Consider the following 24566-nt stretch of genomic DNA (forward strand, 5'->3'; position numbering starts at 1 on the left):
AAAGTAATTACCAAAGATAACTAGAATATCTTCATCTTAAGTTTCATGTCATTTTACCTTTGATTCATTTTACAGTAGTGTTTCCTCATTTTTTCTAACCTTTTTTTCAATAGTCAGCATCCTATTGAATGATTGATACAAGTATACTTGAAAAAGACTGAAAAAATTGTGAGAGAGAAACTTGGAGAGGAACAAGCTGGGTTCAGGCCAAATAAAGGTTGTCAAGATCATGTTTTCACTTTACAACAAACAAACAAACTCATTGGGAATATAATGAGGATTTGCACTTAAATTTTGTAGATCTGTAAAAGGTACATGATAATATGCACAGAGAAAAGCTATTAAAAACACTTCAACTTATGAAGTAAATCGAACACTATACAGAGCAATAAAGTCCATATTTAAGTTGTATGTCTGCAGTTAGAATTGAAGGAAATACAGAAAGATGGTTTGAAGTAAAATCAGATGTAAGACAAGGATGCACATGATTTCCACTCTTATTCATCATCTATATAAATTGCATTATGAAAGAAAGTGGCATTGAAAAGCTTTTCTCTGTGCACATTCCTTTTCCTGATATTAGAATCAAAGATATCAAATTTAGATCATTGCTTTATATGCAGATGATGTACTATTAAATACATCCAATAAAAATCGCTACAATTCTCTAACTAAATTGAATAACAGCTGTAACAAATTTGGCATGAAAATCAGCAATAAAAAGACAAGAACTATGAAAATAAGCAGGAACAGAGAAACTTTAGCTGCATTCTCAATGAAGAACCTACAGAAGCAGTAAAATATTTTAGCTATTTAGGCACACAGTTTTTAGTAAAGATGGCAAATTAAATTTGAAAATAAACAACACAATAAGCAAAACTGGAATTGTGGGGAGACAAATGAATAAATTTATATGGAATAAGAGAGAAATCAGTCAATATGCTTAACTAGAAGTATACAACACAATGTTCTATCCAGTTTTAAGTTTCAGATCTCAGAGATGTGTTGGAAATAAAGCACTTGATCAAAGTTTAGAGACCACAGATATGAGAGTACTGAGAAAAAATATTGGTCGGAACAGATGATAGAAATGGCAGAATCATATTAAAAATTAAGGCGTTAGGAAGAAAATGCTTCAGGGTCAAAGCTGTATAACTAAGAGCAGACCTCCACATAGCCTTTAAAGGAATGCAGAGAACCGACAAAGGATTCTGACCTAATTTTCAATTCTTACTTTCTCATGGTGAACCCTGTTAGGTATACACCTGGATATTGAACGAATGAGGATGGGCTGGAAATTTGGGATTTAGCTGACCAAACTGTATTCTTATTAGCTTAAACCAAATACAAAATGACGGTAGTACAATATGACAGAATTTCATGCCAGCTGGGGCGTCGCTCGGTTAAACAACGCCCCCGTTGTTTTCACCAAGGAATCAAGGCGAACAGCAAAAAGTCAGCTACTAGAACAAATCTGAAAACACCCCCCAACTGAACATCACCAGCCTTCAAGATCGGTAATATCAACATAAGAAGCCTTAATGGCAAAGAAATGGAGCTAGCTGAGGAATTGGATAAGTACCAGATCGACATAATAGGGGTGACTGAAACAAAAAAGACAAAAAACTGGTGAGATTTTTCTGAGCAATGAATACAAAATATTATATTCAGGCAATAACAATCAAGGAAAAGAAGGAGTAGCCATAGTATTCAACACAAAATACTAGGCTAATCTTCTTGAATGGCAGGCAGTCTCAAGTAGAGTGATGTGGGCAAATATTATCAGAATGGGGACCTGGACAATGAGACTTATTTGTACCTATGGTCCCACAGAAGATCTACTAAGGTAGAAGTGGAGGAATTTTTTGAGGCTTTAGAGAAAGCAACTAACACAATGAAAAAGGAAAAGTTGATCCTTGATGGGGATCTAAATAGCAGAGTAGGAAATGATTGTCAGACATATCAAAATATTTTGGGAAAATTTGGAGAAAAGAGCAAAGCTAATAATAATGGCAAATACCTGTTGGATTTCTACTCAGGACATGGAAAAGTTATTACTAACACCATGTTCCAACATAAAAATGCGCACAAATTCACATGGAGAGAAGAGGCAAGGAATAAGAAAAGTCTCATTGACTATGTTATTGTTGATAATGATGTTTTCTCCCTGGTGCAGGACACCAGTGTACAGAGGATTTGAAATTGGAAGTGATCACTATTTGGTCTTGAGCAGAATAAAATTGAATTTCATTTTGAAAAGAAGAACTTGTAAGAAAGTTTTAAAACGGGTAAAAGTTGAGCAGCTCTCAGATGTGAACTGTACACAAAAATTTACAAAGATTATTGAAGAAAAAATGAAAGAGTTTGAGAACAGGAACCAAACCTTGGAGATTCAGTGGCAAGCCTTGAAGAAAACCTTGATTGATTCAGCCAGATGGGCATGTGGTGAGGTTGTCTGCAAGGATAGAAAAATCAGAACTCCATGGTGGACACAGGAAGATAAAGAGGCAGCAAAGGAAAAGAAGAAAGCACATCAAAAGTTCCACAAATAAGTCAGCTAGTGCTCTTAGAGAATACAGAGAAAATGTAAGAAAGCTAAATACTATGTAAAATTGTATACAAGACAGTGTTCAAACCAGTTTTAACTTACTGATCTGAGAGAAGTAAAACAGTTGACCAAAGACTAGAGACAGCAGATATGAGAGTCCTGAAAAAGATTAGGGGGCACGAACAGATGGCATCAATGGCAATATCATATTAAAAATGAGGATATTAGGAAAGAATTTCTAATATTAGGAAACGCATTCCTGGATGCTGTCCTTGTCAGCATCCAGGAATGCGTTAGCAGAGCTAATCTCAGGTGGTATGGTCACTTAAACAGAATGGGTGAGGAAAGATTAGCAAAAGAAGTGTTCTCTGCCAGGTTGGCAGGGAAAAAACCCAGAGGAAGAACGAGAAAATGAAAGAGTTTGAGAGCAGGAACCAAACCTTGGAGATTCAGTGGCATGCCTTGAAGAAAACCCTGATTGATTCAGCCAGAGAGGCATGTGGTGAGGTTGTCTGCAAGGATAGAAAGATCATAACTGCATGGTGGACACAGGACACATTGATACAGTAAAAAGTGCCTTAGAAGATAGAAATATAAGATCTGATAATGTTGGAGTCTTGACAAGTAACAGACTGATTTGGAGGAAAATTGTAGATAGGACATTAGTAATGATGTTAATTTTTCATGTAGTACTATCATATCCTGTACACCCCTTGAGGTTACATGGCAGGAATTTGATGATGAGGTATGTGGTGAGGTTGTGTGGAAGGATAGAAAAATCAGAATTCCATGGTGGAAAGAGGAAGTTAAAGAGGCAATGAAGGAAAAGAAGAAAGCATATCAAAAGTTCCTGACAAATAAGTCTGCTCTTAGAGAATACAGAGACAAATGTAAGAAAGCTACATACAAAACTAGCTAAACAAAACTCATGAAGACTTTAGTAAGAACATACAAAATAAATATCAACAAGCTAGCAAAATATTCTGGAGGCTGTGAAAAAGCGCAGAAATGGAAGAAAAGTGCTGCAAAAGGAATCAGAGGTGATAAAGGTGATATGAAAACTGGAGAAAAAGATATCCTTGATGTATGGAGTAATTACTTCGAAAAATTGCTACATGAAACAATCAGCGACAGCACATTACTGTGCTGTCGCTGATTGAAGTGGTAAAAAGGACACAACAGGCATGCAATCAGGAATACATATTCATACTTGAAGTAGAAAAATCCAGCAAAAGCCTGAAATATGGAAAGTTTCACAATGCAGTTGATATTATCAGTGCTTCTGCCTATTTTCATTGTTTTTGACTTGTTATTGCTAACATTCATACCTCACCCCATGACTCAGCTAGAGTAGATGATATTCGACCAGAAATACTCAAGTATGGAGGTATAAAAGTCTTACAGTGATTGCATTGCATAGTTCAGAAGACCTGGACAGAGGGACAAATTCCAGATGATTGGAGTTGAGCACTCATAGTACCCATATATATGAAGGGGAAATGAAATTGAATTGAGAATTACAGACGTATTTCTCTATTGAGTGTTCCTGGTAAGATTTATGCACGTATACTTGAGAAACGGTTGAGAAAGATCGTGGAAGAGAAGCTTGGTGAAGAACAAGCTGGATTCAGGCCAAATAGAGGCTGCCAGGATCAGATTTTCACTTTACGATAAATAGTTGAGAAATCACAGGCATATAACAAACATCTGTATTTAACTTTTGCAGATCTGGAAACGGCATATGACAAGGTGCCAAGAGAGAAGCTATTCAAAATGCTTCAGTTGTATGGTGTCATTGTATCAAGCAATACTTTATTTCGAAAAAGTGTTCGACAAAGTCAGATAAACTAACTTAATAGAAGTCCTTTAACAAATAAGGCTAGACGAAAAAGACATATGACTAATAAATTTTCCGGCAAAGGTTGGTCGATTGGTAGAGCCTCTGCTACTAATGGCTCAGTTAAGTAAGTTTGAGCGCGGTTAGTAGTTGGAAGGGGACAATCGTTCGATGCTGTTGGCACACTCTCCCTCGATGAGTCTTTGGACTCCCTGGAGGTGTCTAATAATAATAATAATAATAATAACTAATAAGAAATCTGTATTAGAATCAATTAGCAATTCAATTAGACAACATTACCACCAGTGATATTAACATCAAAAGAGGAGTGAGACAAGAATGCATGCTCTCACCACTCTTGTTCAACATATACTCAGAGGTAATTGTTAAAAAGGCATTGGAAGAATGTCCAGAGGGAATCACAATAAATGGAAAGATTGTTAACAACTTACAATATGCAGATGACACCATGCTAATTACAGATACCATCCCGAATCTCCAAAAACTCATTGGCAGAGTATACATAGAAAAAATTACCAATGACGATGTCTTAAAATCCATTGAATGGAAAGCCAAAGAATGGAAATAAATATAAACATCAACAAGGTGAAATACATGGCCATCAGCAAACATCCAACCTCATCAATGAAACTGACACTCAATGGGAAAAATATTAATCAAGTGTCAAGGTATAAATATCTTCGTTGCTGGCTTAATGAAAAATTTGTTCCTGAAATAGATAAAAAGACAAGGATTGAAGTTGTGCGGCAGTCCTTCATGAAAATGAGAACATTATTCTGCAATAAAGATCTAAACATAGAACTCGGATGCTGAAATGCTATGTCTCTAGTCCATTCTGCTCTATGGAGTTGAAACATGGACATTGAAGCCTTTCAGATGTGGCTATATAGAAGAATGCTAAAGATATCATGGACAGAAAAAATTACCAATGACGATGTATTAAAATCCATTGGCAAAGCCAAAGATCTCATATAAATAATCAACAAACAAAAAACATCGTATCTTGGCCACATCATAAGAAACAGCAAATACCAACTTCTACAAACTATTTTGTTTTCAGATTCAGATTTCAGAAATCTGAAAACAAAATATTGAAACAAAATATCTGAAAACAAAAAATTTGATTTGCAAGTCAGCAGTTAGAATTGAAGGAAGTACAGGAAGATGGTTTAATGTTAAATCTGGTGTGAGACAAGGATGTACATTATCCCCTCTGTTATTCATTATCTATATGGATCACATTATGAAGGAAAGTGGTATTAAACCTGATATCAAAATTGGAGATGTTAATGTCAGCTCTTTGCTTTATGCAGATGATGTTATACTTCTAAATAAATCCACTAAAAGTCTGCAAGATTCTCTGACTAAATTGAATAGCTGTTGTAATAGATATGGTATGAAGGTCAGCAATAAAAAGACAAAGACAATGAAAATAGGCAGAATCATTGAAAATGTCAACTGTGTTGTGAATGGAGAACCTGTGGAACAAGTAAAACATTTCAGCTACTTAGGCACAATTTTTACTGAAGATGGTAAATTAAATATAGAAATAGACAACAGAATCAGCAAAGCTGGTACGGCGGGATGTCAATTGAATAAATTCATATGGAATAAGAGAGAAATTAGTCGGAACACTAAATTAGCTGTATACAAGACAGTGTTCAAACCAGTTTTAACTGATGGATCTGAGAGCTGGGTCAGAAGTAAAACACTTGACCAAAGACTAGAGACTGCAGATATGAGAGTCCTGAGAAAGATTAGAGGTGTGAACAGATGGCATCAATGGCAATATCATATTAAAAATGAGGATATTAGGAAAGAACTTGACATTGGCGACATCCAGGAATGCGTTAGCAGAGCTAATCTCAGGTGGTATGGTCACTTAAATAGAATGGGAGAGGAAAGATTAGCAAAACAAGTGTTCTCTGCCAGGTTGGCAGGAAAACGACCCAGAGGAAGACCAAGATATAGGTGAATTGATACGGTACAAAGTGCCTTAGACGATAGAAATATAAGATCTGATAATGTTGGAGTCTTAACAAGTAACAGACTGATTTTGAGGAAAATTGTAGATAGGAAGTTAGTAATGATGTAATTTTTTCATGTAGTACTGTCATATCCTGTACACCCCTTGAGGGTACATGGCAGGAATTTGATGATGATGATGATGATGACAAACTATTTTGGTAGGAAGAATTGATGGCAAAGGAGCTAGAGAAAGAAAAAGAATATCTTGGTTTCATAACATCAAGATGTGGACAGGAAAGAGCAGTACACAACTGCTCAGATTAATGCAAGAATGCAGTTTGTTCACCAAGATGGTCGCTGACCTTCAACAGAAGATGGCACCATAAGACAAAAAAGTCTTTATTTGAGTTGTAAGTCAACAGTTAGAAATGAAGGAAGTACAGGAAGATGGTTTAATGTTAAATCTGGCAAGATTTTACATCCAGACAAGGATGTACTTTATTCCATCTGTTATTCGTTATCTATATGGATCACATTATGAAGGAAAGTGGTATTAAACCTGATATCAAAATTAGAGATGTTAATCTCAGCTCTTTACTTTATGTAGACGTTATACTTCTAAATAAATCTGCTACAAGTCTGCAAGATTCCCCGACTAAATTGAATAACTGTTGCAATAGATATGGTATGAGGTCAGCAATAACAAGTCAAAAACAATGAAAATAGGCAGAAGCACTGAAAATATCAACTGCATTGTGAATGGAGAACCTATAGAACAAGTAAAACATTTCAGCTACTTAGGCATGATTTTTAATGAAGATGGTATATTAAATATGGAAATAGACAACAGAATCAACAAAGCAGGTATGGTAGGAAATCAACTGAATAAATTTATATGGAATAAGAGAGAAATTAGTCAAAACACTAAATTAGCTGTATACAAGAAGACAGTGCTCAAACCAATTTTAACTTATGGACTTGAGAGCTGGGTTAGAAATAGAACACTTGACCAAAGACTAGAGACCACACATATGAGATTCTTGAGAAAGATCAGGGGGCATGAACAGATGGCATCAATGGCAATATCATATTAAAAATGAGAATATTAGGAAAGAACTTAACATTGTTAGCATCCAGGAATGTGTTAACAAGCTAATTGCAGGTGGTATGGTTACTTAAACAGAATGGGAGAGAGGAAGCATTAACAAAACAAGTGTTCTCTGCCAAGTTAGGAGGGAAAAGACCTAGAGGAAGGTGGACTGATACAGTAAAAAGTGACTTAGAAGACAGTAATATAAGGTCTGATAATGTTGGAGTCTTGACAGGTAACAGATTGATTTGGTGAAAACTATAGATAGGAAGTTAGTAACAATGTAAGTTTTTCATGTAGTGCTATGATAGCCTGTATACACCTTGAGGGTACCCATCAGGAACTTGCTGATGATGGCATTAGGAAAGAACTTGACATTGTTAGCATTCAAAACATGTGAGCAGGGCAAGTCTAAGATGGTATAGTCATTTATACAGAATGGGAGAATAAAGGGTAGCAAAAGTGTTTTATGCCAAGCTGGCAGGAAAAAGATACAAAGGCAAACCAAGAACTAGGTGATTTGTTTCAATCAGCAGTGCCTTAGAAGTGTTTGATAGAACAAACAAGTGATAGACTAATTTGCAGTAAAAGTGTTGACAGGAGATTAATAATGATGTAAACTTGAAATCATGTAGCTGCCATATTGGCCTGTACACTTGTTAAGGATACATATTAAGAAACTAATGAAATATTGATATGATCTGGTGAAGAACTTTGCAGCATAGTTTTATAGTATGAGTCAACTGTAATAAAAACTGGCTTTGGACACAGCTACTGTATCAAATTTATTTTGGATATTTCACATATAAAGTCAATTATCTGATTTTCATATTTTTGATCAATAAACATGAAGTGAACTTTTAAAAATCAAATATTTTAGACAAAAAGAAACATTGCAATACAACTTTATTGGAATATAATTATTCCTACCTTATACCACTTATATACCGGATGTGGATAGCCACCTGCTACACAGCGAAGAGAGATATCATTGGTTTGACTACGACCGCTCAAATCAAATACTACTACAGAAGGCTCATCAATAAAATATGGTCCCCTAGGAGATTTTTCTTTATCCAAGACATTTATTCCATAATCTAAGAAATAAACATAATTTACAATTAACATAAACAGAAAGATCACAAATGGTGTCTACACTAAAAGTATGTTTCCCTCTTAGGAAAAAAAATTTTTTTTTTTTTCAAAATACTATTAAACTTTGAACTCTAATATTTCCAAATTTCTTTTAAAAAAATTCTTATCTAAGTTCAGACTAATTAAACTTTATAGTTTTTCATTCATCACTAAAATACCGTCAGGATGATTAACAATAGAGATAATAAATTGGTCCCAGTACAATCACTCTCATCACCATCAAATTCTTGATATGTACCCTCAAGGTGGTGTACAGAATAATTATGATAGTACCACACGAAAAAGATATACCATTACTTACTTTCAATCAACAATTTTCCTACAAATTAATCTGTTATCTGTCAAGACTCCAATATTATCAGATCTTATATTTCTGCCTTTTAAGGCACTTTTTACTGTATCAATCCAGCTATACATTGATTACTCTACTTTTTCCTTCCAACCTGCCAAAGAACACTTGTTTTGCTAATCTTTCCCCTCCAATTTTGTTTAAGCGACCATAGCACCTGAGATTAGCTCTACTAACACATTCCCGAATGCTAACAATAGCAAGTTCTTCCCTAATTATCCTCATTTTTAACTGCCAATTTTGATTTAATACCACTTTCCTTTATAATGTAATCTATATAGATTGTAAGTGATTGTAGCATAATGTAGTAGTTTAATATGTCTACCTAACACGCGGAAGGTCCTAAGTTCGAGTGCTGGTAGGCACAGCAGATTCTTTCGTAAGCTTCAATAGTGCAATTGGAAGAACAGCAGAACAATGCACCCTTCGATGTGAAAAGAGCTGGGTTCGATTCTCGTCGTGACAAGGTGGAATCCTTATATGGGCATTTTCAGTTGAAGGTGAGTTAGCCAATCTCATAAGGAGGTAGGAAGGTTTTTTTCTCGCAGAAACTCAGGTTTTTCATCCAACAAACAGATAAATCGGCCTTCAGAACACACACAATTTACAGACAAAAAATAATGTTGATAATGAGGATGTGTGGTAGATGGCGTTGATGGTAGTAGTGTCGTAGCAGTAGTGGATAGGGTGAGATGTATTTAGTGAAGCAGAGTAGAGTGCCATCCCAAGGTAAGTCCTTGGACTCCCTGGAGGTGTCACATAATAATAACAAACAATGAATAAAGTGAAGATAATGCACACCTGATCTTACATCAAACCATTTTCCTGTACCTCCCATCAATTCTATCTGCTGACTTATAGTTTAAATAGAGACTATGTGTTGCCAATATAATGTCCCATTTATTATTAATATTATTATTATTATTATTATTATTATTCAGGCCTCCGTGAAGTCAAGAGACTCATCGTGGGAGGTCCCTCCTAGGAAACACAAAGTCTCCAAGGACCGTCCTCAAAAAAGAGAACTCTCACCACTCTATCAGGCAATGCATTCCATGGTTCAACTACCCTCCATGCAAAGAAACCACTCCTCACCTTCTTGCTCACAGTTTCCTTTCGTAACCTCTAGGGATGGCCCTTGGCTCCTTCCTGCTGTTCAACCAAGCAAAAGAACTCCTCAGTGTTAACCCTGTAACCACCAATCAACAGTTTAAAAGTCTCGATAATATCACCTCTCCTTCTTCTATCCACCAAATTCTGCAGTCCACATTCCCTCAGCTGATCCTCATAACTAATTATTGTACAGTCCTGAAAGCATCTTTGTTATCTGCCTTTGTACCCTTTCCACAGTTAATTATCCCCTTCAAATCCTGGGTCTCATACAATGGAATGATAACTCTTTCATCTTTGCAGGTCAGCGTCCTTCTCATTATTGCAGCAATCCTCTGTGTTATCTTCACCACCTTTGCAATATGTCCCCTGAATTTCAGGTTTCTATCAATCATCAACCCCAGATCTCTTATCTCCCATATTTCCTCCAGTATAGCTCCTCCAATAGAGTATGCAGCGTCCCATCGATGTGTGCCAAACCTCAAGACCTTACATTTTGCTGCATTAAACCAACACCCCCTAATCATTTGCCCATATGTCTAGTTTATTCAAATCCCCTTGGAGGGCCACCACATCTGCACTATTACTAATAACCCTTCCCAGCTTCACATCATCTGGAAACAACTGAATATCTCCCTCCAATCCACTGACAATGTCATTGATATAAAGGTTAAACAATACAGGTCCCAGTACTGAGCCCTTTGGGACCCCACTTGTAACCCTCTGCCTCCTTGAAACTACTCCACCATACACAACTCTCTGATACCTATCAGACAGCCAATCCTGAATCCTTGACCAACCCAAAATCCAAACTCATGTGTTGCAACTTAAATATCAGTTTATCATGTGGCACCTGTCAAATGACTTTGGTAAATAAAAGAAAATGGCAGTATATGCCTTTCCCTCATCTACTGTTCTTGTAACTTTATTATAAATGGCTAGCATATTTACTAAAACAAGAGTGCTCCTTAACAAATCCATGTTGACTCTCACAGATAACATTACCCTCATCTGCCCAATGCTGTATACGGTCCCTCACTAATTTCTCCAAGATCTTAACAACTACTGATGACACACAAACTGGCCTATAATTAGACACTTCCAGTCTGCTGCCACCCTTATGCAATGGCACTATCTTGCCTTCCTTTCATTGCCTGGGCACCTTTCCCGTAGCCAGACTTTCATTGAAAAGTCATCAAAGGAGCTGTCAGTTCTTCAGCATATTCTCTCAAACCTCATGGTGAAATACCATCCAGTCCCATGGCTTTACTGACATCCAGAGTACTCAGTATTTGGAATACATTCTCCTCCTGCACCTCTAAACCTCAAACCTACCCTATCCCTCTAGTATTAAAATTTACTCCTCCAGGATGAAATACTCAAATAAAGTGTTCGTTGAACAATTCCACCATGTCCTCTGGATCAGTCACAGTCACTCTATTCCCATTTTTATCCGACAATATCATTCTTCCATAATCATTTCTCCTCTTACTGGCCACATAGCTAAAAAATTCCCTAGATATTCTTTGGATCTTAGGGCCAATCTCTTCTCATATTCCAGTTTTACCTTCTTTAACATACTAGTCCCTCCCCTGGCCTGTCTTATATTCTTCATGCATCTACTCTTCACCTGTCTCCTTATATCTCATAGCCTCTTCTTCACAAAGAGTTCTTGTTTACATTATATAACTGTAGCGTTATGAAGAGCTTTCCTCTTGACACCTTGTAATATGCCTTTACCAGATCAACAAAACTTAAATAAAAATCATTGTTATATACCCAAGATTTCTCAACTATTTGTCCTAAAGTGAAAATCTGATTCTGAAAACCTCTATTTGATCTAAATCCAGCTTGCTCTTCAGCAAGCTTCCCTTCTACAATTTTTCTTGGCCATTTCTCAAGTATATTTGCATAATTCTTATCAGAAACACTCAATAGGGAAATACCTCTGTAATTCTCAAATTCACTTTTATTTTGCTTTTTTATAGATGGGTACTCTATGATGAGAGCTCTGTTCCAATCATCTGGAATTTGATCCTTTGACCCGGCTTCTGAATTATGCAATGCAGCCACTATACACATTTTATACCTCCATATTGGAGCATTTCTGGCGAATTTCATCTACTCTAGGTGCCTTTCCCCATTTCAGGTTTTTGATGACTTCTACTTCAAGTACAGATATATATTCCAGATGGCATTCCTGTTGAGTGTTTTCTACCACTATGCTTTCACTGCATGTTTCATTTAGCAATCTTTCAAAGTAATTACTAAATACATCAAGAATATGTTTATCTCCAGTTTTCATTTCACCTTTCTCATCTCTGATTCCTTTTACAATATTTTTTCCTCCATTTCTAAGCTTTTCGATAGCCATCACAATATTTTCCCATCTTCCTGATATATATTTTCTATGTTCTTATCCAAGTTACCATGACTTTTGTTCAGCTTGTTTTACCCAGTGCTTTGCTTTCTTACATGTTTCTCTGTATTCTCTAAGAGCACAAGCTGACTTACTTGCCAGGAACTTTCAATATGCTTTCTTCTTTTTCTTCACTGTTGCTTAACCGTCCACCATGTAGTTCTGATTTTTCTATCCTTTACCGTCCACATGACTCTCTGGTTGAATCAAAAATGTTTTCTTCAGGGTTTGCCACTGAATCACCAAGGTTTTGGTTCTTGTTTTCAAACGCTTTCATTTTTTTTTTTTTCAATGGTGTTTGCATATTTGAGTCTTCAAGTTCACCTCCGAAAGCTGCTCAACTATAATTTTTTAAAAAAAACTTTCTTACACACTCTTCTTTTCAATATGAAATTCAATTTTAGACTGCTTGAAACTAAATAGTGATCACTTCCTATTTCATATCCTCTTGTGTCCAGAACCAGTGGGAAGATATTGGTATCAACTATAACATCGTCAACGAGACTAGACTTAATTTTTATTTCTTGCATCTTCTCCCTATGTGAATTTGTTCATATTTTTATGTTAGAACGTGGTAGAGAAAATTTGTCTTTTTGGAAAATGAGTCAATATTATAGTTCAGTATCACTCTTAGCTATCTTTCAGTTGGAGCATTTCATCATCGGCAATCCAGAACAGGGTACCAGTTGTTTCACTCCTCAATGAATTTGGATACAGTTTTTGTTTCTTTGTGGTAATCATATTCCAGTAAAAGCATGCTTTATAGTTTCTTACATAAGTTCCATATGAGGGTTTGTTCCAATTTGGTGATTGATGGATGCTGGTTATTTCTTGTGTGCTTGAGGTAGAAGCTGTAGATGATGGTCTTGGTGCAGATAAAGAGGAAGTTACAAGATGTTGTGCCATAGCCTCCACTGTATGTTGGAATCTGGTTTGGAGCACTTTGATTTTTATAGGAGATCCCATTGAAAACTGGGCAGCATGTACAAGTTTGTAGATGAGAAGGATATGGATGAATATGTAAAGGGTGAAGTTGGAGGTACTGACATGAGGGAGTGGTATATTTTCTTGTAGTTGGAAGGAAGAATTGGAAGTGAGGCTTCAAATGATGCTAGGTGAAAGGTGGGCTCCACACAGTTTCTAGAAGGAATTCAGATTCCCTGAGGAATAGTGATATTTGGAAAGGCTTTTATAATAGCAGCTTGCATTGGTTGATATTGCTTTTTTTTTTCTTTTTTTTTTTGGTTTTTGGGTTTTTTAGTGGAGGCATGTGAATGTTTTCCACTTTAGGGTCAGGGTCAGGAGATCCTCTATGATTCTTATTCCTGTCCTGTTAAATGTAGGGAAAAGAAATTGTTGGTCGGTTGAGAGAGTTATGTGTCTGTTCAAAAACAGTGGTTCTGTAAGTACAGGTTACTGTTGATACTGTTAGTGCGTGATGAAGTTCTGTATTTTACCACCACTGTAGAGCATCTCTGTAAAAAAAAGAAAAAAAAAAAGTAATTTAGAAGGTGATGGTGCAGAACTGGCCATTCAGAGAATTGTGGACAGTGTAAGTCCTCTGGTGGATGATTTCATAATGTAATCGAAGGTGGCTACATAAGTATATGATTGGACTGAAGTGTCTTTAGGAGAAAGATGATGTAATCTTGTTTTCAAGGGAAATCATGCTTTGACCTCTTTTATTGAGTGACATGGAGAGTAAGTTGTCCAGCTAGTACTGTTCCAGAGGAAATGTATGATTGCCTTTTGAATGTGATGGAGAAAATCTTCTGAGAGTGTCAGTACTTTGAGGGTATGCCATAGCACACTCGCAGCCATCTGGTTGATTATTAGGACTCTTCCTCTAAGTGAAGATGTTGAACGTATGCTGTTTCATTTTCCTAGCACCTGTTTAAAGTGGTTGTGCAGTTGTGTCCAATTCAGTGTATTATATATTTTGGTGTTGCCAAGGTGTATGGCTAAATATGTTTGTCCTTCATTTAAGCAGGTACATTCAATCGGCAAATCAGTTCTAGTCTTCCATCTGCCCTACCACAAACCAGTGGTTTTTGCAGGGTTTAATTTGGCTCCTGAGGCTTGTGCATATAATCTGTGTACAGTAGACTCTTGACTATCCGGCCTAATGTGGCAGAAGGGCAGGCTGGATAGGTCGGAGTTCTAGGCCTACCTTTTCACACAAATGTGAAAAGGTAGGCCTAAGATGAAAAAATTAAAACTTACAGTTTTTAGTTTTTGAAAAAGTCCTTGATAGATGATATGTTTGTCCTTCATTTAAGCAGGTACATTCAATCGGCAAATCAGTTCTAGTCTTCCATCTGCCCTACCACAAACCAGTGGTTTTTGCAGGGTTTAATTTGGCCCCTGAGGCTTGTGCATATAATCTGTGTACAGTAGACTCTTGACTATCCGGCCTAATGTGGCAGAAGGGCAGGCCAGATAGGTCGGAGTTCTAGGCCTACCTTTTCACACAAATGTGAAAAGGTAGGCCTAAGATGAAAAAATTAAAACTTACAGTTTTTAGTTTTTGAAAAAGTCCTTGATAGATGACTGCTTCACCCTTTTAGCCCTCTTCTGCGACGCAATGTCCCTCCACTTACGCAAGCAGATGATATCAGCTGGCGTCGCTTCCTCCTGCTCACTAATATACTGCAGCAAGGCCTCAATCGTCTTGAACCCTTCCAAATGTGGGAGGAGATTTTTCCTGTCATTTAAGGATGCTTCCTTCTCCTCCTCTTCTTTCCCCTGTGTCACCATTTCCACAATATCGTTGTCAGTTATTTCATCAACTTTGTCATTTGACATCCATTCTGTAATGTCCTCTGCATTGGCATCATCACAGCTCGGTACATTTTTGAGCAACAAAATAAGTTTATCGTTTCATCTTCCACTTCGGTTTCACACACAGGTTCGAGGTTGAAATGTCCACCTTCATGGTCCAAAAGAATTTTCCAAGACTTTACAAGTGATATGTTTCGAATCTCTTCCAATGCTTCGGCCAACACCTTATGACATCTAGCAAGTCAATCTTTTTCAGAGTGGTTACGCAGTCTTCATTATTATCAATCGCTGATATCAATGAACTGAGAAGACGCCGACAATACTTTTTCTTTAGCATTTCAAGGATGCCTGGTCCATCGGCTGACAAACAGCAGTCACATTGGATAGTAAAAATAAAGCTTTGATGTCTCTATCTGAGAGTTCATCATTGGCAGGATGCGAAGGTGCGTTGTCAAGAAGTAGCACAGCTTTTCTCGGCAAATTGTTGTCTTTCAAATGTTTTTCTACAATCATTTTGGAACCAAGTTTTAAAGATTTCTGAATTCATCCATGCTTTCTTTTGATGTGTGCGTAATATAGGGGTATTGATTCCTGATTTTTCAGTTTTTTTTCCTATTAACATACGCCTAAGCTTGTGGTTGCCAGTTGCATTACTGCAAGATGGTGACACGTTCCTTGTTTTTCTTGTATCCTGGTGCAGCAGCGTTTTTTTTTTTTTTTTAATGTAAGCGTTTTTGTAGGGAACATCTTATAATTTAAATCGGTCTCATCGCAGCTGTACAACTGCTCACAAGAAATTCCCTCCTTTTCAATAAGCTTAAAAGGATAGTCTTTGAACAAAGGTGTAGGCACTTTATCAGCAGATAAAGCCCTCCCCACTTATGATAATCTGGCGAATACTGAATCGTTTTTTCCACCGATTTAACCATCCATCACTGGCATTAAATTCTGAATCTTCTCCTTCTACAAGTATTTGTTGCTTAAATTGCAATGCTTTTTCCTGCAATATCGGCCCAGTAACAGGTAAGCCTTTTCAAGCAAATAAAGCTTCCTCAACTTCTTTATACTTACCTTTCAGCATCGTTTTTCTTACTTTCATTCCACTTCCACTAGCTTGGGCAGCACACCACTTTTCAATTTCTGCTCAATTTTTCTTCCAGTCTCCAACTGTACTTTTCCTGACTCCTACCTCCGAAGCAATAGTTTTTGCTGTTACCCCAGAGTCTAGTCACTTTATAGTGCATAGTTTCTCCTTCATAGTCACTACGACCTTTTTTCATTTATTACCCATTTCATAATCTTTAATAAAAAAAACAACGAAGCACATCAAACAACAATTTACTAACATAACCAGGAACAGTGGCAAACATATTCCGCACTTGTGGACATCTGATACACAACTGACGAAGCAGGGAAATCCACACTTTGCATGTCTCAACTTGTGTTATGCACACGGCACGTAGGAAGATTGTAGCAGACGCCAATTTGCAACGCCTTGGCAAAGTAAATTACAGCACGTACATATTTCACATTTTATCACGGAGAATTACTGTATTATTATAATTCTCCGTGATAAAATCCGGGCTCCGGATAGTACGGAGGCCGGATAGTCGAGAGTCTACTGTACTTCATCAGTTACCGTCATTTCTTCATCATTACAAACTATTATGGTGATGTCATCGGCATATACTGATAGGCTTATTTTTTAGATATGGTTCTGTTATGCTGGTTAGTTTGGAGATCATGGTGTTGCGTACTCTTTTTAAGAAAGGTTCTATGGCTAGTGTGTATAGTTGTCCAGAAAGAGGACATCTTTGCTTGATCCCTGGAGAGTATGGCATAGTGCAAGTGAGCCTGTTGTTGATTTTTAAACAGAAGATATATAGGATGTAAGATATAAGAGGATAGATAGATTTTTTTTTAATTTAAAGATAAGAATTTTATATACAGGATTAACTGGTTTTGGTTCTCTGAAGTCAGGCAGAGGGGGTTTACATGATCACTGATTGTTGAGATAAATTACATAAGAATAACAGTTGTTATAGGATGATATTACACTTTACATATCAATAACAGTTATTATAACATGATACTACAGCTTAAACGAAAATAAGAGTTGTGATAAGACAGTATTACATATTTACATGAAAGTAACAGATGATCATCATTTACACTCTTAAGCACAAAAATCCATTTCTTCTCCCTTTCTTTGGGGGGGGGGGGGAAGAAAGGTTGTATTGATAGATAGATAGATAGATACACAGGCACCACTTGACTTATGTAAAGTCAGATTTACACAAACAAACATGAAAGGGCTAGAAAAATGGTGAATTACAAAAAAAAAAAATTACTTAATACACTTATGTTATTTGCATGTCACAGTCTCCTGCAAGTTAGACAGCTCACATAGTGCATGCATGCACTTTCCTCACTCTTGGTTTCAACACTGATGTGCTATATTTTTAGTGTTTGCACATTAAATATTTTTAATATTTATGTGGATCTTAATGCCTCACCATTCTTAAAATTCAAAGAGAAATGCGTGAGACATTAGCCTATTATCAAGAGATTTATGAAGAGAAGAAGCAAGCTACTGTTAAGTCATCTCTTGATAATTTCATAAGAAAGGTCTAACAGCCAAAGTAAACATTTTGTAAATTTTTTCTATTCTTTCATACTACTTATATTTTATTATATTAAACTTTACATTAATAATTACATACTGAAGTCCAATGTGTGCGTGTGAATTCTGTGATTGCGACTAACAGAAATACCCTTTAAAATGTTAATGCACTACTGCATACACATAACGCAAACACAAAAGTCAGTCAGGGAAATTGTTTCTTCTCTTCATAAATATTTCAATAACAGGCTAATTTGTCATCGATTTCTCTTTGAATTTTTAAAAACATCATAAGGCATTAGGATTCAAGCAAACAATAAAAATATATAAGCATACAAACCCTAAAAACATGCAGTATTAAAAATATAGCATATCTGTATTGAAAGCAAGACTGGAAAGTGCAGTCATGCAATACATGGAATGTTTGGCTTGTGAATAATGTAGGTGGGTTAAATAAATTTTTATAATTCAGCAGTTTTCAATTGAATTATAAAAGTCAGAATTTGCATATGTTGGAGAGTGCTTGACTTTTTGTTTGGCTACTATATATTAATGTTACTTAGTATCCTATACAATGAAGTAACATAACCTGCTATATTATTTAGGAAAGCATATATAAAACACATTGGAAAAGGACAATAAGGATTTTTTGAGGCTGGGATTGAGGAAAGGAACACAGCAAAGGTTTAACTAACAAATTGATTCAGGGTCTACTTCACCCATGGTGATCCAGTCCGTTTTGGGAGAGTATATATACATATTTGTATAAATGAATATGTGAATTTGAAAGACAATCGCAAACATCCATGAAGAAGATGAGAATCAAAACTGCAGAGTGGATACACTAATTACTAGGACAACCAGGCTTGCATAGTGATTACATTATTCATTATATTCATATAATACTGATTTGTTTTCTCCAGTTATTCTTGATGTCCTCATTATTTTAATTAACAAACTAGCACAGCAAAGTGTAATTTCTTTAGTGAAAACCCACTCAACAAATAAGATATAGTTCAATTTATCATGCAAGAGATGTAGATGATGATGATCATGATGGTAGTAGCAGTTCTGTGTAGTTGGTGGTGGAGAGTTGTAGAGTGCGCGCAGTTGATGAGTCCTTGGAGGTGTCACGTAATAATAATAATAAACAGAAAAGAAGAAGGAAATTTAAATAAAGTGACATGCAATAAATAACCAAATCCTAAGTTTTATATATAAATGAAATTGAAATCAAAAACAAAATAAAGAATAATAATACTACGAAAATTAAAAATAATAAACTAAAATAAATTAATAATAAATAAAATGATTGCGACTGTTTGGAATTATGGGTAAACAGCTAAGGATGCAAAGATCAGTGTACAGAAGATACTCGCTATGTGAAAATCCAGAGAAATACTTTATGGTGTTGATTTATGGTATTTTTACCAAAAATTTATGGTATAAATTTTTTTATCGTTTGTTTGAAATCTTATTAAATCTTTGTCAGCTGCTCAATTGAAAATTATTTACTCTATTTGTTTTTCCTTTTGATCTATCTTTTATCTGTCTGTCTATCTTATCTATCTTACTTACTTAAATTATTCTTGCCCCCCCTTTTAGTTAGACCTCGAGTAGTAAGTCTATCTAAGTAACAGTCTGCAGATTCGTTAATGATTTCGGGATAGTGCATTGGCTAAGGAATGAGAACTAGATAATTACAAAACAAAAACATGTTTATTATCAAACTAAAGGATATGATACAAAGCACATAAAACTCAATAAAAGAATTACTTAATCTATAACACACAAAGACAACTTCCTATCTAAGCAACAGAAACTATAGTGCGTTCACTATCAGAAAACTTATTTTACATTGAAATAACAGTCTTCTATGACACCACTTGGCCTGCAAGTAATATTCCAAGAAGGATCACATTAACTTTCTTCCAACACATTCAATACTTAATTGATACACTTTCAGATACTATCACAAGCAACTTATGAATTAGACATACTTAGCAATACATATTCTTCCTTTAATTCAACTTCAATTTAACTGCCAGTTAACAAGTAACTTCTCTCAATCATTTACGATTTCGAGTTACATTCATATAACATACTACAACATAATAATGGCTTACTTGCTAACAATCTCGAGAGCAAAGTCCGATTTATATTCCGTAACACACACACAGAGGCTGGAGAGTCTGCCTTCCGGTCAATTCCTCAAGTTTTCCTTCATCGGACGAGCTAGGGTTCTGCCGTAGCTACCCCGAGCCTAGAGAGAGAGAGAGAGCGTTGGCAGCGGAGAACCATCTGGCATCGGCAGTGGGAAGAACGATCCTCCTGGATTCAGGAAGGAACCCCCGCAGAAGTTATAGGTGAAGAGCCAAGCAAGAGACCAAGGACCAAAAAGCCCAGAACCAAGCCTTTTATTCCATTTTCAGTCCTTTGTTCTTAAGAGTATTCCAGGATTAGCCAGAAGCAACGAAAAGAATTGACGTCATCGATGATTTTGTTGGTATGAGATACGGGAAGACATTTCGTAGAAGGTTTAGTTTTATTTATTTATTAAATCCTGCCATTAATTGTGCTGCATTGCCTTTTATTCCAGGATTAGCCAGAAGCAATAAAAGAATTGACATCATCGCTGGCCGCCAGACCTTACGATTTTGGTGGTATTCAGTGCTAATCCGGCTTAACTCCTATTAAGCTTTTACAATCAAGCCTAAATGCAGGTGCATTCTAACAGTAATTTATTCTTTTATATTTTTACATCTCACTAAGCACATTTTTTTCTTATAATTTCAGACAAAAAAATTTGGAAAATCTTTAACGAAAATATTGTAAAATTATGTCGTTTTGTTTATTATTTTATTAAATCTTTATTCTTATTATATCTTTGTCTGCTGCACCTTTGTAATTTATTTAATTTTCTTTATTCTTTACTTTATTTTTCTGATATCTATCTACTTCCTTATTTAAATTTATTTTTGTCCCCCCCCCCTTTTTTTTTCGCGGTTAGTTAGACCCCATGTAGTAAGTCGATCTAAAATAATAGTCCCTGAGTAATTGCACAATATCAATTAAGAAATTTATTTATTTGTAACGACTGTGTCACTTAACTGCCCTTTTTATGTTTGAAAGTCAGGGCTAGAAGATAACAAAAATAATTTAATACTTCTATACATTTTCTTATCATGTAAATCGTGGCTCGTAACTTTATTCTTTTCCCACAGGTTTGTTAATATTTTCAGGATAGTGCATTGGCTAAGGAATGAGAAGGTAATTACAAAACAAAAACATGTTTATTATCAGACTAAAGGATATGATACAAAGCACATAAAACTCAATAAAAGAATTACTTAATCTAAAGTAATTCTTTTATTACTTTAGATTAAGTAATAAAAATATTCTAGCACTTTAACACACAAAGACAACTTCCTATCTAAGCAACAGAAACTATATTGCGTTCGCTATCAGAAAACTTATTTTACTTTGAAATAACAGAGTTTTCTATGACAACACTTGGCCTGCAAGTATGCATAAATATTCCGAGAAGGATCACATTAACTTTCTTCCAACACATTCAATACTTAATTGATACACTTTCAGATACTATCACAAGCAACTTATAAATTAGTTAACAAGTAACTTCTCTCAATCATTTACGATTTCAAGTTACATTCATATAACATACTACAACAAAATAATGGCTTACTTGCTAACAATCTTGAGAGGAAAGTCCGATTTATATTCCGTAACACACATAGAGGCTGGAGAGTCTTCCGTCCGGTTAATCCTCAAGAGTTTTCCTTCATCGGACGTGCTGAGGTTTTGCCGTAGCTATCCAGAGCCTAGAGAGAGAGAGAGCACTGCAGAGAAACATCTGACATCGGTGGTAGGAAGAACGATCCTCCTGGATTCGGTGGAGGAACCCCCGTAGAAGTCATAGGTGAAGAGCCAAGCAAGAGACTAAGGACCAAAAATCCCAGAACCAAGTGCTGCATTGCCTTTTATTCCATTTTCAGTCCTTTTTTCTTAAGTAAGAGTATTCCAGGATTAGCCAGAAGCAATGAAAGAATTGACGTCATTGCTGGTCACTAGACCTTACGATTTTGGTGGTATTCAGTGCTAATCCGGCTTAACTCCTATTAAGCTTTTACAATCAAGCCTAAATGCAGGTGCATTCTAACAGTAATTTATTCTTTTATATTTTTACATCTCACTAAGCACATTTTTTTCTTATAATTTCAGACAAAAAAAATTTGGAAAATCTTTAACGAAAATATTGTAAAATTATGTCGTTTTGTTTATTATTTTATTAAATTTTGCCTTCCTTCCATTCCTTTGGAACCTAACCTAGTGCTAAACAAGCATATCAATGCAGACGTCAATTCTCTGGCACATTCCTTCAAAATAAGTGACGATATATCATCAGGTCTACTCGATTTCACATATGCTTCCTGTTCCACATGTACCTATTATTTTCTTTGCATAATTTTTTTTTTTTTCTTTTTGCATTTTAAAACAGCTCATTCACTGTCAAGTTATTCAGGGGAAGGGGAGAGTTGCAAACAAATTCATTAAACAAAAAAGTTTTATTTTCAACCAGGAGATAGCATCTTAAGTAATTATGAAGGAATTTAACTTATTAAATTAATCTAGCCAGTACCAAAATGATGTGTCAGTTACTGCTGATACTATTAAACAATAATTAGTTAAGGAAACTTAAGACTTCAGTAGAATTAGGCTTCTTCTAGATGCTTTTACAGATATTTCAAATGAGGATGAACTTGTCCACTATATGAGATATCTAAATAAAATCTGCAAACTGAAAGAGGCATTTATTATTGCAATTCCTCTGCAAGCTGTAGGATATTTTGATACATTAGAGAGTGAAATAAAAAAGTTATTCTTGCACCCTTTCAAGGTCAGGAAACAAAATCTGCACAAAGTATTTTCATAACTAGGCTAATGAAATAAAGCAATTGATGTGAATTCGACATTCTCTATATATATAATTAGCCTAGTCATGAAAATGCCTTACACAGAAAATGCATTTGTTTCTGAAGAACTTGTAACTGGTTAACAGGATTCATGAATGGAATGGATGGAGCAGGTAACATGCTGGGAAAAAAATAATAGGTTGGTGGCAAATTATAGAGATGTGCCAGATCTTATATGAACACAATGTATTGCATATAATTTGTATCTGGCTGTTTTAAATTATGTTAGAGTTGTTCTCTTTGTTGATACAGAAACAGTAGTAAAAAATTATATACCTTTTAACAAATTCACCAAATAGTTGGAATGAATTAGGAAAAGGAGAAGTCTTGTTACAAACAAAAATCCTGAAGTTCAAGTATTGGCGTTCAGTAAGGTAGATTTAATAGAGAAGAGCACTGACTGGACATGTTAACAACTCCTCTGCAGTGGCAATGCATTTGGAAGAAACAGCCAGTGGAAAAGGGAATGATGCTACAGCATCAAAAGGCTTGTTAAAGTAAATGAAGCCATACAATGGTATCCAGATAATTCCAATGTTGAATGGGAAATAAAATCTAATAGATGAAGGAATAATGTATTTAGATGTCTCAAATTTACCTGGGCCTGAAGATCTGGAAGATTCTTTGAAAGAAGAAACATTTGGGTAAATATTTCAGCAAATATTTAAACTCAGAAAGACTAGAAGGCCTTTAGCTAGAAAAACTAGAATAATCAGGAGGCATATGATTGTTATTCCTGGTATAATCTGATTTGTCTTGTTCATCTATGTCAGGAAGTTAGCTTTGTCTTTTAAGCATTATTACAATAGTGCCATCCAAGTGAAAGAGAGAGAGAAGGGTGAGAGTGAAGATGGACAAAAATTCATACCATTAATGCAAGATACAAGTTTTGCCACATTCAGCTTGGATTTTGGGCAGGAATTTTGAATGCAATGGAGAATGAAGGTTTCATTCAGATGTGAACCATTTCTGTAACTTGATCACAGCAAGAATTTGAACATAGAGTGGAAACAGTAGTCTGATTATGAAAAGTTGCATAAGTCTCAAAGGAATGTCCCACTTGACACTATTATAATACCAATGGACATGAATTAAAAATGGCTGGGGAAGGGTGTTCCACCACAAATGAAATGTGGAGAGGCAACCTCAACATTGTACACAGAAAAAGAAATGCTTAATAAAAGATCAAGAGTGTTGGATGAATGTAAAGGATTATCTGGTTGGTAAATAGCCAATTTGCTGGAAGTCATTGCTCACAGAAAACATTTCAGCTTCTCTTCCAGCTTGGTAATTGAAAAGAAGGAGTTGGTTGGAGTTGCATTAAAGCTGTCAAGGAAGATGGCTTTAATGTGTGTGGGTAGTCACACTGCAGGAATGCAAGCTTCATGATAAGACGTCAAAGTGATTAAGAGGGAATTTTCAGAAAAAGGAGCAGTAGAAACAGCATAAATGAGTGATACATAATGTGAGCTCAGGTCGGAAAGACCTGATTCGATTCCCGCCTATGACACGAGGAACCTTTATCTAGTCTCTTTTGACTAAAGGTGATTTAGTCGGTCTCATGTGGAGGTAGAGGATTTTTTCTCCCGGAAACTTGGGTTTTTCGTCCTTCAGAATAGGCAAACCGGCCCCATGAACACACACATGGAACTACAGTCAAAAATACATACT

The 24566-nt window shown here is 35.8% G+C and overlaps 1 protein-coding gene across 1 annotated transcript in view; it reads right to left on the reverse strand.

Annotated features, from left to right (window-relative positions):
- Cont (Contactin) overlaps positions 1-24566 on the reverse strand; it is a 458021-nt gene that overhangs the window by 316805 nt on the left and 116650 nt on the right. Inside the window, exon 6 of the mRNA XM_090391248.1 lies at positions 8395-8561. Coding sequence (XP_090247374.1) covers positions 8395-8561 — 167 coding nt within the window. The remainder of the gene's footprint in view (positions 1-8394; positions 8562-24566) is intronic.

This window comes from Typopeltis vanoorti, chromosome 1 (assembly GCF_054136105.1).
Source record: "Typopeltis vanoorti isolate ZY-2024b chromosome 1, IOZ_Tvanoo_1.0, whole genome shotgun sequence".
Lineage (NCBI taxonomy): Eukaryota > Metazoa > Arthropoda > Arachnida > Uropygi > Thelyphonidae > Typopeltis > Typopeltis vanoorti.